The following is a 13,062-nucleotide window of genomic DNA, read 5'->3' on the forward strand; positions in this document are numbered from 1 at the left end:
CATCTAACCATACACCCGGGGATCGATTTCGTTTGCAGGGGCTGACTCTCCTGGGCTAATATCAATTCATAAGGATCCCTGACCCTCTTCTCCCCTGCCCATAATTACCTTGAAATTCCTGTTCCGGTAATATTCCGGAACATCTGTCCTGTTGTCATTCATCACCCAGACAGTAATTTAACCCGATCCCCATGCAAATTCGCAAGTCGTTTTCCATTTTCCTGCTTATTATTGCGAATTTCTTTGACTTTCTTGTTTGGCGGGAGACAGCATGGCATATGTGGGGATTTCTTTTTAGTATGTGTAAAAATTAACAGGCATTTCGAGAGGCAATGATAATGGATATTTGGGTCGAAGGATGTTTTGAGACGAGGGTCTGATCACCAGGAGCATATGAAACCGGCGTCACTCTATAACCATTAAATACTTTGCTATTCGGGCTGTCTGAGGAGCTGTAGATTGGAAACGAGATCTCAATTTACCAGCATGTCTCCAATTCTACCACGAAGTACATAGCGGGAGGAGATTCTGAAAGCAGGAAAAAAAAAAAAAATAAGAAATTAAATAAATAAAAATAAAAATAAAAATTTAGACTGAATCACCACAGCTGCTTTTGTGGAGTGGTAAGTTGCTCTCAAGATGAAGATAGAATTTCTTCAATTTAAACAAACTACTTTACACAGCATAGTTACTCTTCGCGGTTTCGGTTTATTTTTATTTTTATTTTTTTAATTTTGTGTATTTTGTATTTTCTATTTTCATGTTTAACATGTGCCATGTGGTTCTATTCAAGGTTTTTCCCCTTTTATATTTCAGCTCTGCGAGGATAGATGCTGGGGCCGCAAGCAATAATGATAATGATTGCAATATTCGAGATATTGTATTGGTCTCGGAGGTATGAGAAGATCAAAACAGGCCCGTTTGCGATCACGTAACTCTGGAGTATCAGAAGGTTTCAACCTGCACTGAAAATATACTCCACGCCCGTAATGACAGGCATTGCTCTAGGGACTCTTAGGCTTGAGCATAGCCGGAACTTCAGGGGCTGCTACCTTAAGACTTAAATAGTGGACTACTGCCGATGATTTAGTAGAGTCAAAAATGGGGCTTCTCATGGGGATTTTAAGCGCCATGCGTCGAGTCAAGATTTTTGATACGAAACCTCCATGGTGATTCAACGTTGTTGGTGCTTGATTGTGGCTTGAAAATCTCTGCTTCTTGCATTGGGATTATATATATATATTGAAACCCGCCGACTTGCTTAATCCCGCGGTTGTCACCTGCAAAGATGAGACCTTCCGAAAACCTCGACATACCTCAGTCGCCTGGACTAAACGGGGAAATCAAACGGCCCCGCATGAGGATGCAGACGTGCAAATCCTATCCACTTCAAGCTCAAAATCAAAGCAAGTCTTTAATTAACGGAAGGAGTTCGAAAAGCCCAGCCCAATTCTATTCTGCCGTTGCAGTGTGATGGTGATGGGGGCAAACATAACCAATTGGGCAGATTCGACTAAATCGACCTGATTGCAACAGAATCAAACCGACGAGCAAGATCCCGATCCCACAACTAATATTGCCATTCTTGCCAACTTGCCTTGGACCTTAAACCTGCAAGCCATGCGCCAAAGAAACAACCGGCGCCATTCTTATTAAGCACTGACTTGAGCTTAAGCCAGAACTCATGGTCCTAAATGCCCGGGAAGAGGAGATGTCACAAAGCAACCATTTACCTGCAAAAAGGAAAAAGGGGATGGGGCAGTTGAACCGTTGGGAAGAAAGAAAAAAAAAAAAAAAAAAAACATTGCCGCTAAAACATGCCGCGGTCCAGAGCCTCCTCCCATTGACATCAACCTGCAGCAGCTAACGGAATCCTATTGATCCCAAGGCCGCAGGAATGGGAATCCTAGCTTCTCTCCAGACGGTGTCCGTTGTCGTCCCGTCAGTGAGAACTTATCATCAATTAGAAGCCCAGCTCCAAAAAGAGAATTGAATTGGATCTGATGCAGGGCCGCCGTTTTTGCGGATGCTTTTCCTGTTTGATATCAATGCGTGTATAATAATACATCATCAGTATGTTTCTGCCCGTGGTGGGACACCACAAAACACTAAAAACAAAACCAGACCCTTGCAGGCTACATCCAATGCTTTGCAGCTGCCAGATTTTTATGGTTATTATTAATATCGAAATACAAGTCTGCTGCCAGTGGTTGCTTTTAAACTGAAAAGGGGAAAAGAAATCTCGCGCTTGGAAATTTTTTGCTCCAGGCACAGTGAGTGGGTCCCAGTTCGTGACGTTTCTGGCTAGGCAGCGTTAGCGGGCGACGGCTCGGTACCAGGTCCAACAAGGCGGGTGTCCGGGGAGAGTTGGAATTACATTCCGTGAGCCAGCCATGGCTCACCCGCCCATGAATCATACTTGACTGGCCCCCTGATGCGGGTATCCATGCTGCTTGGAAACTCCAGCCACGGCCTGGGACGGGACTTCATTGATCATCCAGGGAAGGGGGGGGGGGGGGGGGGGGTGTGTTATGGGCGATCACTGACTGAGACCCAACTGCGACTTGACCAGTGTGTTAAGCAAGGAGAAAGAGAGTCTGGTTGGAGTCAGAGGAACAAATGATTTTGATATCCCCAATCCACAAAGAGAGAGAGAGAAGCGAAGGAGTTTGAACATCGCATTGCATTGGACTCGAAACCAGGCGGGGGGCGTCTTTCTTCCTTCATGATGTGCGCAATCCATGGCCCATGATCCGTCACAAATCAGAATCGTGGTAAAATGTCCCCGAACCAGCCTGGCCAGAATATTTTTCCCTCTCGTGTGTGTGTGTGTGTGTGTGTGTGTGCGCGGTGCAATTGATCTAACTCATAATCGTTGTTTCTCGGCTTCGTTGGTTGGGACTTTGGAGGCGCGATGATGAATATGTGTGCATGGGCTGGCTCATCCGCACGAATTTTGCAGGCATATTTCCAAGGTTATTTTACTTTTTACTCCGTAGTTATCTGCGAAATAATGGACTGTTGCCCACGGGTCACAGCCGAATGTTATAAAATAGGCCTCCTAACCTCTTATTATTCTTACCCTACTGCGACTTTAGTCTCGAGAGAACTCCGTCTCCAACAACAAACCATGCCCTCAGTAGCTTGGCCGCCGACACCACACCCACATATAGAACCGGCCTGATTATAAACTGAGTTGTGGTCCGATCAATAAATATATTTGCTGCACAGATCGACTTGGTAAGGGACCGGACGGATGATCGTTGGATTCGGTCAGACAAAGCTGATACGGGAGCTATTTGTGGGCTTTCTCTCTTGTATTTTATCTGTTTCCTTGTTTATTTTACTTTTTATTTATAAATATTGTTGGCGGCCACTCGATCGAGGTGATCGTGACAGGTTCGGGTTTTTTTGAACTCGATGCTTCAGTTCAACCGCGGATTCTGCTTCTTTGGTGTGGATTAATGCTATCATTTTTTTTTTTTGGGCATCATTCTCACCCTCGTTATGGATACGGTTGTGGAGACCTTCTTTTATTGCCGGATCTTCATCCAGGACGCTCTGTGAATAGGCTTCTATTGTCCTGCAACTCCTCTTCTTCTTTGTCGTTCTACTTACTGTATGCGGAGAACTAACTAACTATACGGATCATCCTCTCTCTCTCTCTTCTTCTTTAAACTTGTTGATTTTTATTTTCCGCCCTGGCCCCCATATTATCCCTTACATTCTCCCCCCCTTTCTTTCATGTGTTCAAACCCCATCCATTGTCAATCACCGGTATCATCTTATTTTCCTTCATGGTTGTGCAGGCATGCTGGTGCCGCTTGTTGCTAGGCCTGCCCCTAAGCCCCTTTTACGGTTGCGGCCCTCGCCAATCACCGCCCGCAGCCCGCTTCCTCCTCTGTCCCAGCAACAACTTCAGTCCCGGCAACTTCGCCCTCAACACCCACCAACAGCACCATCTCTTCCTCCTCGCCGACAACAACCACGGCGTCCTACGCCATACACCGTCCACGCAACCTATCATCGCGGGCGGCTGAAGAAGGTCCCTACACGGATATCCCCCTCGTCCCCCTCTTCACAGCCAATTCCTCGGCTGCATCCTCGCTCCAACCCCCAGAACGCGCATACCAACCTCCCCCTCGAAGACCTGCAAACACCCCCTTCCATGAGCGCCGTAGTTCCCAGGGCCGCTCTCTCTTCTCAACTGTTCGCACCAGCATCCGTAAGCCCCCATCATCTAGGCTCTGGAATCCCATTAACTACGTTCCGCGTACCACCATCGTCACCGCCCCTCGCCCTGCTCCAGTATCCGACACCTCCCCTTATATCGAGTCACAACGTGACGCTTACCCTCTGCTGACTATCCCGGAGCAGCGGCGCAGTCGCCAACAACCCAGTCCTACAAGTCTGCTGGTGGAGCGCAGCGTCGCGGATACTGAAAGTGGGCGTGCTAGCATTGGGCTTCCCCCCGGTCATCGACGAAGCGGTGTATGGGAGAACAGCAACATGGGCAGGGATTCAAAGCAATCGGGAACCCAGGGACAGAGAGATGCGGACCACAAAAACATCCGTCGGCCGGACCCCGCCCTTCTGCGAACTTTAGACCTACCAACCCAGGATTCGATTAAACCTCACTCCCCCAGTGGAGCCCATCATGACCATCCCCGCCATGTGCCATCACAACAATCACTACGTTCACAGACATTCGCTTCCTTCCCTTCTGGCAATGGCAACCACTCGTCGGGTGCCAGCGGCGGCGGTGGCGGTGGTGCGGAGGGCGATGTCGCGGATGAACTAGCCTGGGGTCCCTCACATCCATGTTTCCCCCATATGAACCCGCACGTCCCCATCACCTCTCCAGAATACCAAAATACCCGCATCATCCGCATAAGGCGCGATTGGATGGTAAAGGGCGACCTGGCACCAACATTCTCAAACCTATACCCAGAAATCCTCGACCCGCTCCTCCCCGAACAAGAATTCCGAACGGTAATCGCAAAGGTCAACAACGAGCTCATCGCGACATTCGACCCTTGTAGCGCCCGCAACTGGCTTGACGGCACGATGGGGTTGGTGACGGGATGGGTCTGGGATGACTTGGGCCTCACCGGGGTCAAGGGTCGGCTAAACTCCATTGAGAAGTGGCTGGAGAATTGGAATCAGACCGTGGGTGTTGAGGAGGGCGTGAAGATTTGGAGTTTAAGGAGCACCGGGTATCTGTCTGTTGATATTCAGATTCCGGATCCGAAGGTTGGCATTGTCGAGAGCGATGGGCCGCTTGCTACGGACATCATAGCTGACACTGCTGGGAGGAATACTGAGCAGCATTACCTCCAGCCGGAGAGCTGATGGGATTTGTTTTATTCCTCCCTCCCTCCCTCCCTCCCCCCCCCACTTCTTTCCTTTTGGTATTTGATATAACTTTATTAATTTATGATATCCCATTTCTGTTTCTTGCTTTATTATTTCCCCTGTGAACTGGCGTTGTGAACTACGAAGGTTTCTCTTCTCGGCTGGGTTTTCTCTTTCTCTTTCTTTTTTCTTTTTTTCTTTTTTCTTTTTTTCTTTTCTTTTTCTTTTTATATTCACCGTTAGATTCTGCTTGTGGTTGATGTGGGTAGTACTCTATCGACTTCTAGAAACACCTCCGCATTGTGTTCTGTGTGCTTGTTTACCATGTTCATCCCATGCCCATCTTTATTCCTCCTCTCTCTGTGTTTTCTAATTCCTGGTGGCGGTGGTTTCCTCGCCATTTTTGGGGGCGATATATTCGTCGTTTGTCATCTTTACATCTAGTATTATTTATATACACCCCGACTGCTATACCACAAAAACGGCAAAATGGATATTGTAGCATGAACCTCACGCTCTCTTTTGGACTCCTTCGTGTAATTCCGTGCTAGCTGGGAGATTTCGTGAGTCTATTGATGTAGCGAATCTTGGTGGAAAACCAGCAGATAAATCGAATATTACCTGAGTAATGGGGTGACCAATAGAGCGTATCATCCGTCCTTGTTGGCTAATAACCAGTGGAGGGTCTAGTTTCTACTGCTGCTGCATTTATTGACATAGAAAAAAATACTTTTAAATTATTTGAAGAAATAAAGTAATTGGAATCCTGCAGAATCCAAAGTTATTAAAGTCACTGCAAAAGGGAGGTATCTGGTTTTTGACAAAGTGTTCAGCTTCTATTTAATGAATTAAAAATAAAACAGATTCAAGTTGAAATGGAGGTAAGGTCTCTCTCAAAGTCTTCAGTCTCACTTAACTTTTATTTGCTATATATGCAGTTAATCTATTTAAGAACAGATATATATACACAATAAGCACCCTTAGCTATGTTGGTAATACATAAATCTTGTTATCAGCTCTAAATTTATACCAGAAAACCGTAGAAATAGAGAAAGAGCTTCATTGGAAATCTTCGATGAGAAAATTGATAAAAATAAAACAAAATTAATCAATCCGTTTTGTTCTTTCTAGACTATTATTAATCGTCTGTCGAACGACTTAACTCAAACCGACGAGTTATAATACGCCGTATCGCATATCCACCCCAGCACTGAACAAACATCTCAACCCCCGACAATGTTCCCTTTGCAACGATAAGCCAAATCCAAATCACCATGCTCTCCGGAATTCTGATCTTCAACCAAAAGGGCGAAAACCTCATTTTCCGCTCGTTCCGCAACGACTGTCGCTCCCGTCTGGCTGACGTATTCCGCATCCAGGTCATCTCCAACCCCCGGGTGCGCTCGCCCGTCCTAACGCTGGGATCGACGACGTTCAGCCATGTCAAGCACGAGAATATATACCTGGTTGCGGTGACCAAGAACAATGCGAATGCGGCGCTAGTGTTTGAGTTTTTGTATAAGTTTATATTGTTGGGAAAGGGCTACTTTGGGAAGCTTGATGAGGAGGCTGTGAAGAATAATTTTGTGTTGGTTTATGAGTTGCTGGATGGTGTGTCTTTTCTTTCTCTCTTTCTTTCTATATCTTCTTTTTTTTGGTTTTCCCGCTTGCTTGCATGCATTCATCCTTTGCTGTGGTTTGTGTCGAGTGTGAACCCTGGCTAATTTTGAACGGCGTTTGCCCCGTGAATTTTTTGGCAGAGATTCTTGACTTTGGATACCCCCAAAACACCGAAACGGATACCCTTAAAATGTACATCACAACAGAGGGCGTCAAGTCTGCAATTGCCAACTCGCCGACAGATTCCAGCAAGATTACCATGCAAGCTACGGGAGCCCTCTCATGGCGTCGATCGGATATCAAATACAGGAAGAACGAAGCGTTTGTCGACGTAATCGAGGACGTCAACCTCCTCATGTCTGCCACCGGCACCGTTCTCCGCGCCGACGTAAACGGTCAGATCATCATGCGAGCATACCTGACCGGCATGCCAGAGTGCAAATTCGGCCTGAACGATCGATTACTCCTCGATAATGATGCTTCCGGCAGCGGGCGATCTGACGGCAGGGCAAGAGCAACACGTGCTGCGGCTGGCAGCGTTACGCTGGAGGACTGCCAGTTTCACCACTGCGTGAAGCTTGGCCGGTTCGATGCGGATCGGATTATTTCCTTCGTCCCGCCCGATGGAGAATTTGAACTTATGCGATACCGTGCGACGGATAATGTGAATTTACCCTTCAAGGTCCATCCTATCGTGAGGGAGATTGGCACTACAAAGGTTGAATATAGCATTGCCATAAAGGCCAACTACGGCTCGAAACTGTTCGCTACGAATGTCATTGTGAGAATCCCGACGCCACTCAACACGGCGAAGATTACGGAGCGGACGAGCCAGGGACGTGCGAAGTACGAGCCGGAGCACAATAATATCGTGTGGAAAATTGCGCGTTTCTCGGGACAGAGAGAATATGTGCTTACGGCTGAGGCGACGCTGACGAGTATGACGCAGCAGAAGGCGTGGAGTCGGCCGCCGCTCAGTATTGGGTTTAGTCTGCTTATGTTTACTAGTAGTGGGTTGTTGGTGAGGTATTTGAAGGTGTTTGAAAAGAGTAACTACACCAGTGTTAAGTGGGTGAGGTATATGACGAGGGCAGGGAGTTATGAAATTCGGTGAGATTCGATTTTTTTTTATGTTGTTCCTCTTCCCGGCCTTCAATTTTTTTTTTCTTTCTTTCTTTTCTTTTTTTCTTTCCTGTTCGCATGGACTAGCTAACTTGCTATTTCACCAAATATAGATTTTAGCGTTGTCTCTTTATTTCGTCAACCAGATCACACTTTATCCTTCGCTTTGCGACCCTCCCATAACGCGCCGCTTGGCCCCCCTGCCATGTCATCTCCTTGTCTGGTGAGTCGACCTTTACCTCGTCATTCCCGTCATGTATTCATAGCTTGCGCGGCATTGTACATGATTATTACACACGCCTCTCAGCGGGTAGACCCTCGCTCCAGTCATGGAGGCAGGTTCAGAACACTCTCCATTCAACGACTCAGTGTTCCGTGGAATCAAAAAGTCGTCCTGACGGATGACTCCCGCATAGATATGCTTCATCTTAGTGTTAGGAAGTATGTTTCCATTTGTCCCATCAGCGTGTGGTCCAGTTTTACAGCATCAGGCCCACGGGGCCATTTGGCCCTCTGCGTTTCGGAGTATGGGAAGCGGGTTATTTTTATTTTCATTTTTATTTGTACTCCTCGCCAAATGATGGCGAAACAATGGCCCAACGAAAGCAGGGCGTTTTAGAGGTTCTTGTTAACATATTACTGCTGTACCTACCTTTAATTGGCCTTTCAGACAACCCATTCGCTTTTTTATATTTTGACCGAGGGCCCTAGCGGATGGTGTGTTTGTATAATAGATACTCTGTTAAGGCGAAGAATCCAAGTGGACACCTTGACACATTTTGCCCTTCAGTGTCTGTACATATCAGAGGTCTTTAAGACTATTTCATTTCCACTCCCCATTGCCCTCCCTCCCTGCACTACCTCATTGAGAATACCCGCTTTTATTCAGACACACTTCGTGGCAGGGAAGCCCTCTGGTACCCGTGTTTCGTATAATCTTGGAATCGAGTAGATGGGTCAATAACACGTTCCCCGGATTCAATCATTAATGGAATGTTACAATCTTACGCGGAACACAACGGCCTTACTCTCCAACACAGCTGGCAGTCGGTGCTGGAGGACATGGAAAATGCCCGGGTATTCTGGCATTATACTAAATTTCACAAACAATAGGCGAGTTTAAATATCCTCTTAGATGAACCATCAGTTGCCAGTTCATGGGGGCAATGTGATGAGCTGAGCGGCGCATTACAGGAAAATCATCGCTGATGAACAGACAGATCGAAAGATATTTTTTGTTTATGGTTCTGTCGCAGAAACTCCAATGCTTGGGAGTCATTGATGCCGTTCCATTTCAGGCGCGAAACCGGCTGGATATGGAAGAATAAGGTTATCCGATAGGAACGGGTTTTCTCTTGTGTGATTCCTTGTAAAGTCGGACTCTCTCTGCTCGAGCAAACCACTACTTCCCGTGAAACTGATAGTCGAGGCGCGCCACTGGTAGATCCATTCAGCGGCATCTATTACAGTAATGAACCTCTTGCCTTCAAGGGCATTGATAATGTCAGCTGTCAAAGTTGCTTTTGCCTTATGCCGTACTGTCTCCCAGACACGACAAAAGCAGGGCCGCCATAGGGGGTATGTTTCATGGGCCGTTCCATGCGGTCCTGGCATGGTATGTATCAAAAGCATCATCCACTAGGCTGCGGTCATATTTTGCTGCTGATAGTACAGTCGGTGAGCCTCCCTCATTAATGGGTCACTCTAGATGGCAGCGGATACTTGTACATGTAATAGAAGAAACAAGCTAATGATTCCTGGACATCAAGTCAATTTCGGATCGATGGCGATTTCGATACCGTAGGACGGATGACTTTGCCCTTCAGCGTTTGTCTGTGCCAATGGAAGATCGGGATATTTGTGTTGCGGAATATTCCCCGCAATGCACATGCTTGTGGAATTGTCAACGACTGATTCTGTTCAAGGACGATCTCTCAATGATACGGTGAGCACCACCGGGTGCTTATGTGCAAACTACCCAGGTTTCAGACCAATATTCCACTCTTTCCCCATCGGAGAACCAGTGATGCATCCCATCGAAAGGGTGTCGGTCCTATAGTCAAGAGCTTCATCAAACGGCATGGGATTCATGCGCAAATACCGCGACGACATAGGTGGCGCCACCCCAAAAACATCACGTCACACCGTTAGAGAGAGGACAAATGCTTGCTCCCGATATTGAGGGGGGGCATGTTAGGTATCCAAGGGCGTGTGCGTGCACCTGGGTGACTTGGGGTGACTCCAGTCGTTAAAGGGGTCATAGAACCCCCAGGGAGAAGATGTTAGGGTAGCGAAAGGCTCTGGCGGTGAAGCGATCTGACCAACGATGTGTTGATGGTCATAAGGGGATTCCCTCGCAGTGCTTATGATCATGGATAGAGTGTGAGTGCCAGTTCAAAATCGTCTTCTTGATGACACGTTGGCTTGGACGATTTGCGCTGCCCCACCCACAGAGCTGCACTGATCCATAGACGGCTGGAAGACAAAAAAGCACCATATCAGATAATCGTGATTAGGGTTACCCTCCCTGCGAAATGCCTTTCGATTATCCGAAGGATTCTCGAAGGATACTCAGACAGGAACGGGGACTTTAGGCTGCATCTATACAATGGCAGCAAACACTACTCTCTTTGGGTTCGAATCTAGTAAGGTGGAACAGGATAGAATAAATATGCCCCACGCCGATATAGGTCCCCACGGGTTCTTAGTTGAGTAGAGTAGATGTGGAATTATATCTAACAGATGGAATAATATGAAAGACATTCGTTAAGATATTTGGGAATGATTTGCCCTCCTTTCTCCACCAATTGTTCACCACTGGCCCTCTTGCACCGCTCCATGGCACGAACGGACCGATTGTCCCATTTACCACCAGGGGATTCTCAAAGCCACCCCCGGAGTGCAGGCCGGGTGATGGGAATGAGCTAGCTATATAGTCCACTCACTATTCCCACTCGCTGGAGGACAGGTACAACTTACCTTCTCCTCTCTCTGGTGAAGAATTGAAACGTATTTAACCTCCATACTGGGGGTATGGATTCTCTTGTGCATATTTCATGCGTTGGAGGACTATCCATACGCGCCGGGGGATCTACTCTGGTAACTAGATTCCATTCATCCAGCTAATCATCATTATCCTCGAGGGTATGATCAATGCCCGCTAATTGAATGGGCATAGAAAATGACCTTGGGACATCATCGCATCATCCAGACAACAAACATTTTAACGCCAGAGGAGGCCGGGGCAGAAAGAGTATACACGATATCTGGATACGGCGGTTAAAAAGACCGCGTTTGAAAGAACTTTGTTTATAATTTATATATATATTTCATTTCTCCTCGTCTACACGGAGTATCGAGAACAAAAGCTGACAACTCAGTGTCAAGAAGATCGGGGCCCGTGAGAGGGATCCAGCCCCCGTCCTTGGAAGTAAAATACATGGATAGAAGAGAGAAAAAAGGAAGAACTAGATAAAATACAATACGCCAAACAAGGACAGTCTGCGAAGAGAAAAACAAGATGAGAAAGTTTGCTGAAATATGACGTGAAAAGGATGCCATCTGGGAACAAAGGTAATATATCTAACAAAAGGATATGATGACAAAGGGCGAAGTGGGAAAGCATCAAATGGACATGGACATGCCTTGTGGCACCTTTTTTTCCCCTTCGCGGTTTGTTTGACGTAGATGTCTAGATAGATGAATAGAGCTGTATTTGTGGCGTGGTTGGTTGTGGTAGGCGGAGGCGGGAGCGGAAGTGGGAGCGGGGAGCCACGGGACGCGAAACCAGGGATCGATCGGTGGAGAAGAGAGTAAGAGCAAAGTCAAGATAAACCAAAAGATTTCAATGGGAAGAAGAAGAAGAGGAAGAAGAAGAAGAAGAAGAAGAAGAAGAAGAAGAAGAAGAAGAAGAAGATGATGATGATGATGATGATGATGATAGGGGGAAAACATAGCGCCAGAGAAACATTCCAATCCCAATCCCATCGCAACACTCAAGAACCCGACAGCAAACAGGTAGCAATTCCTCCCCCATGGCCAGCCAGCCCAAATTCCCAGCGCGCCTGAAATTGATAGAACGAATATATCTAAGGTTAAAACATATCAAAGTAAAGCATTTGAGGAAGATAGAATAAAAAGAATCTATAGATCAGGGAAAGAAAAAATAAAATATCAGCTCAAGATTCTGCCCACCCTAGAACGCAAAATGAAAGAAACAGAAATACAAAATGAAACCAACAAAATTCCAGACCAAAAAAAGAGAAAATAGAGAAAAAGTAAAAAAAAAAAAGAGAAAAAAAAAAAAAAACTTTCAAGTACCACCCCTCCAATTCTCATGAATCCGATTCCTAACGATATTTCTCCCCCTTCGCAGGCCCACATTCCCCTCCCCAACAAGCGCCCTCCACCGCCTCCCCACACTATCATTATCCTTCCCCATCCTGCGTGCACACTCACTCCAATCCCGCTTCGACAGCTTCAGTTTCTCCAGCACAAGCTCCACCAGTTTCCTATCATCCTCACTCGTCCAGTCTGACTGCGGGTCTGACGAAGTGGTATTAGAGTCATGACCACCGTCGCCAGCATCGACTTTACCATCGCAACTCTCCGATCGCAAGACATGATGGCCAATAACGCCTCCTTCACCATCTCGCGACACAGACACAGAAACAGGAACATCAGCCGATGAATGTGGCGAAGGCAGTCGCGGGGCCCCCGGGGACTCCAGCGACTGAAAATCCGCCCGGACAAGACCAAGTGGTAACTCAGCGGGGGCGCGCCGGCGCCTTTTCGGTGTCGAGAACATGTAGCCTTCCCTCGCAACCTTTCCCTCGCGACCACCACTGCTGCTACTATCGCTATCATCTTCGTAAATATCTCTGCGCCGCTTATTCACCCCCCTCTCCCTCTGCTGCAGTTGCAGCTGCATCTTTTGCGCAGGCTTCATAACCCTCTGCACGCGCG

At 47.1% G+C, this 13,062-nt stretch overlaps 5 protein-coding genes across 5 annotated transcripts; 3 read left to right on the plus strand and 2 right to left on the minus strand.

Moving 5' to 3' along the window:
- Positions 1-1,288: 1,288 nt before the first annotated feature.
- On the plus strand, positions 1,289-1,474 carry PAAG_12373 (hypothetical protein; the record flags this gene model as incomplete). The annotated part of the gene is made up of 1 exon (XM_015847871.1): positions 1,289-1,474. The coding sequence occupies one exon, from the start codon at positions 1,289-1,291 to the stop codon at positions 1,472-1,474; it is 186 nt and encodes a 61-aa protein (XP_015702514.1).
- Positions 1,475-3,811: 2,337 nt separating this feature from the next.
- Positions 3,812-5,352, plus strand: PAAG_07300 (hypothetical protein; the record flags this gene model as incomplete). The annotated part of the gene is made up of 2 exons (XM_015846194.1): positions 3,812-3,817; positions 3,889-5,352. The coding sequence occupies 2 exons, from the start codon at positions 3,812-3,814 to the stop codon at positions 5,350-5,352; spliced, it is 1,470 nt and encodes a 489-aa protein (XP_015700629.1).
- A 1,277-nt stretch (positions 5,353-6,629) lies between these two features.
- Positions 6,630-8,089, plus strand: PAAG_07301 (AP-2 complex subunit mu; the record flags this gene model as incomplete). The annotated part of the gene is made up of 2 exons (XM_002790718.2): positions 6,630-6,966; positions 7,116-8,089. 2 exons carry the CDS (start codon positions 6,630-6,632, stop codon positions 8,087-8,089), a joined length of 1,311 nt encoding a protein of 436 aa, XP_002790764.2.
- A 1,283-nt stretch (positions 8,090-9,372) lies between these two features.
- On the minus strand, positions 9,373-9,711 carry PAAG_07302 (hypothetical protein; the record flags this gene model as incomplete). Its single annotated transcript, XM_002790719.2, has 1 exon — positions 9,373-9,711. The coding sequence occupies one exon, from the start codon at positions 9,709-9,711 to the stop codon at positions 9,373-9,375; it is 339 nt and encodes a 112-aa protein (XP_002790765.1).
- A 2,698-nt stretch (positions 9,712-12,409) lies between these two features.
- On the minus strand, positions 12,410-13,027 carry PAAG_07303 (hypothetical protein; the record flags this gene model as incomplete). Its single annotated transcript, XM_002790720.2, has 1 exon — positions 12,410-13,027. The coding sequence occupies one exon, from the start codon at positions 13,025-13,027 to the stop codon at positions 12,410-12,412; it is 618 nt and encodes a 205-aa protein (XP_002790766.2).
- Positions 13,028-13,062: the final 35 nt, after the last annotated feature.

Source organism: Paracoccidioides lutzii (assembly GCF_000150705.2).
Source record: "Paracoccidioides lutzii Pb01 unplaced genomic scaffold supercont2.23, whole genome shotgun sequence".
Lineage (NCBI taxonomy): Eukaryota > Fungi > Ascomycota > Eurotiomycetes > Onygenales > Ajellomycetaceae > Paracoccidioides > Paracoccidioides lutzii.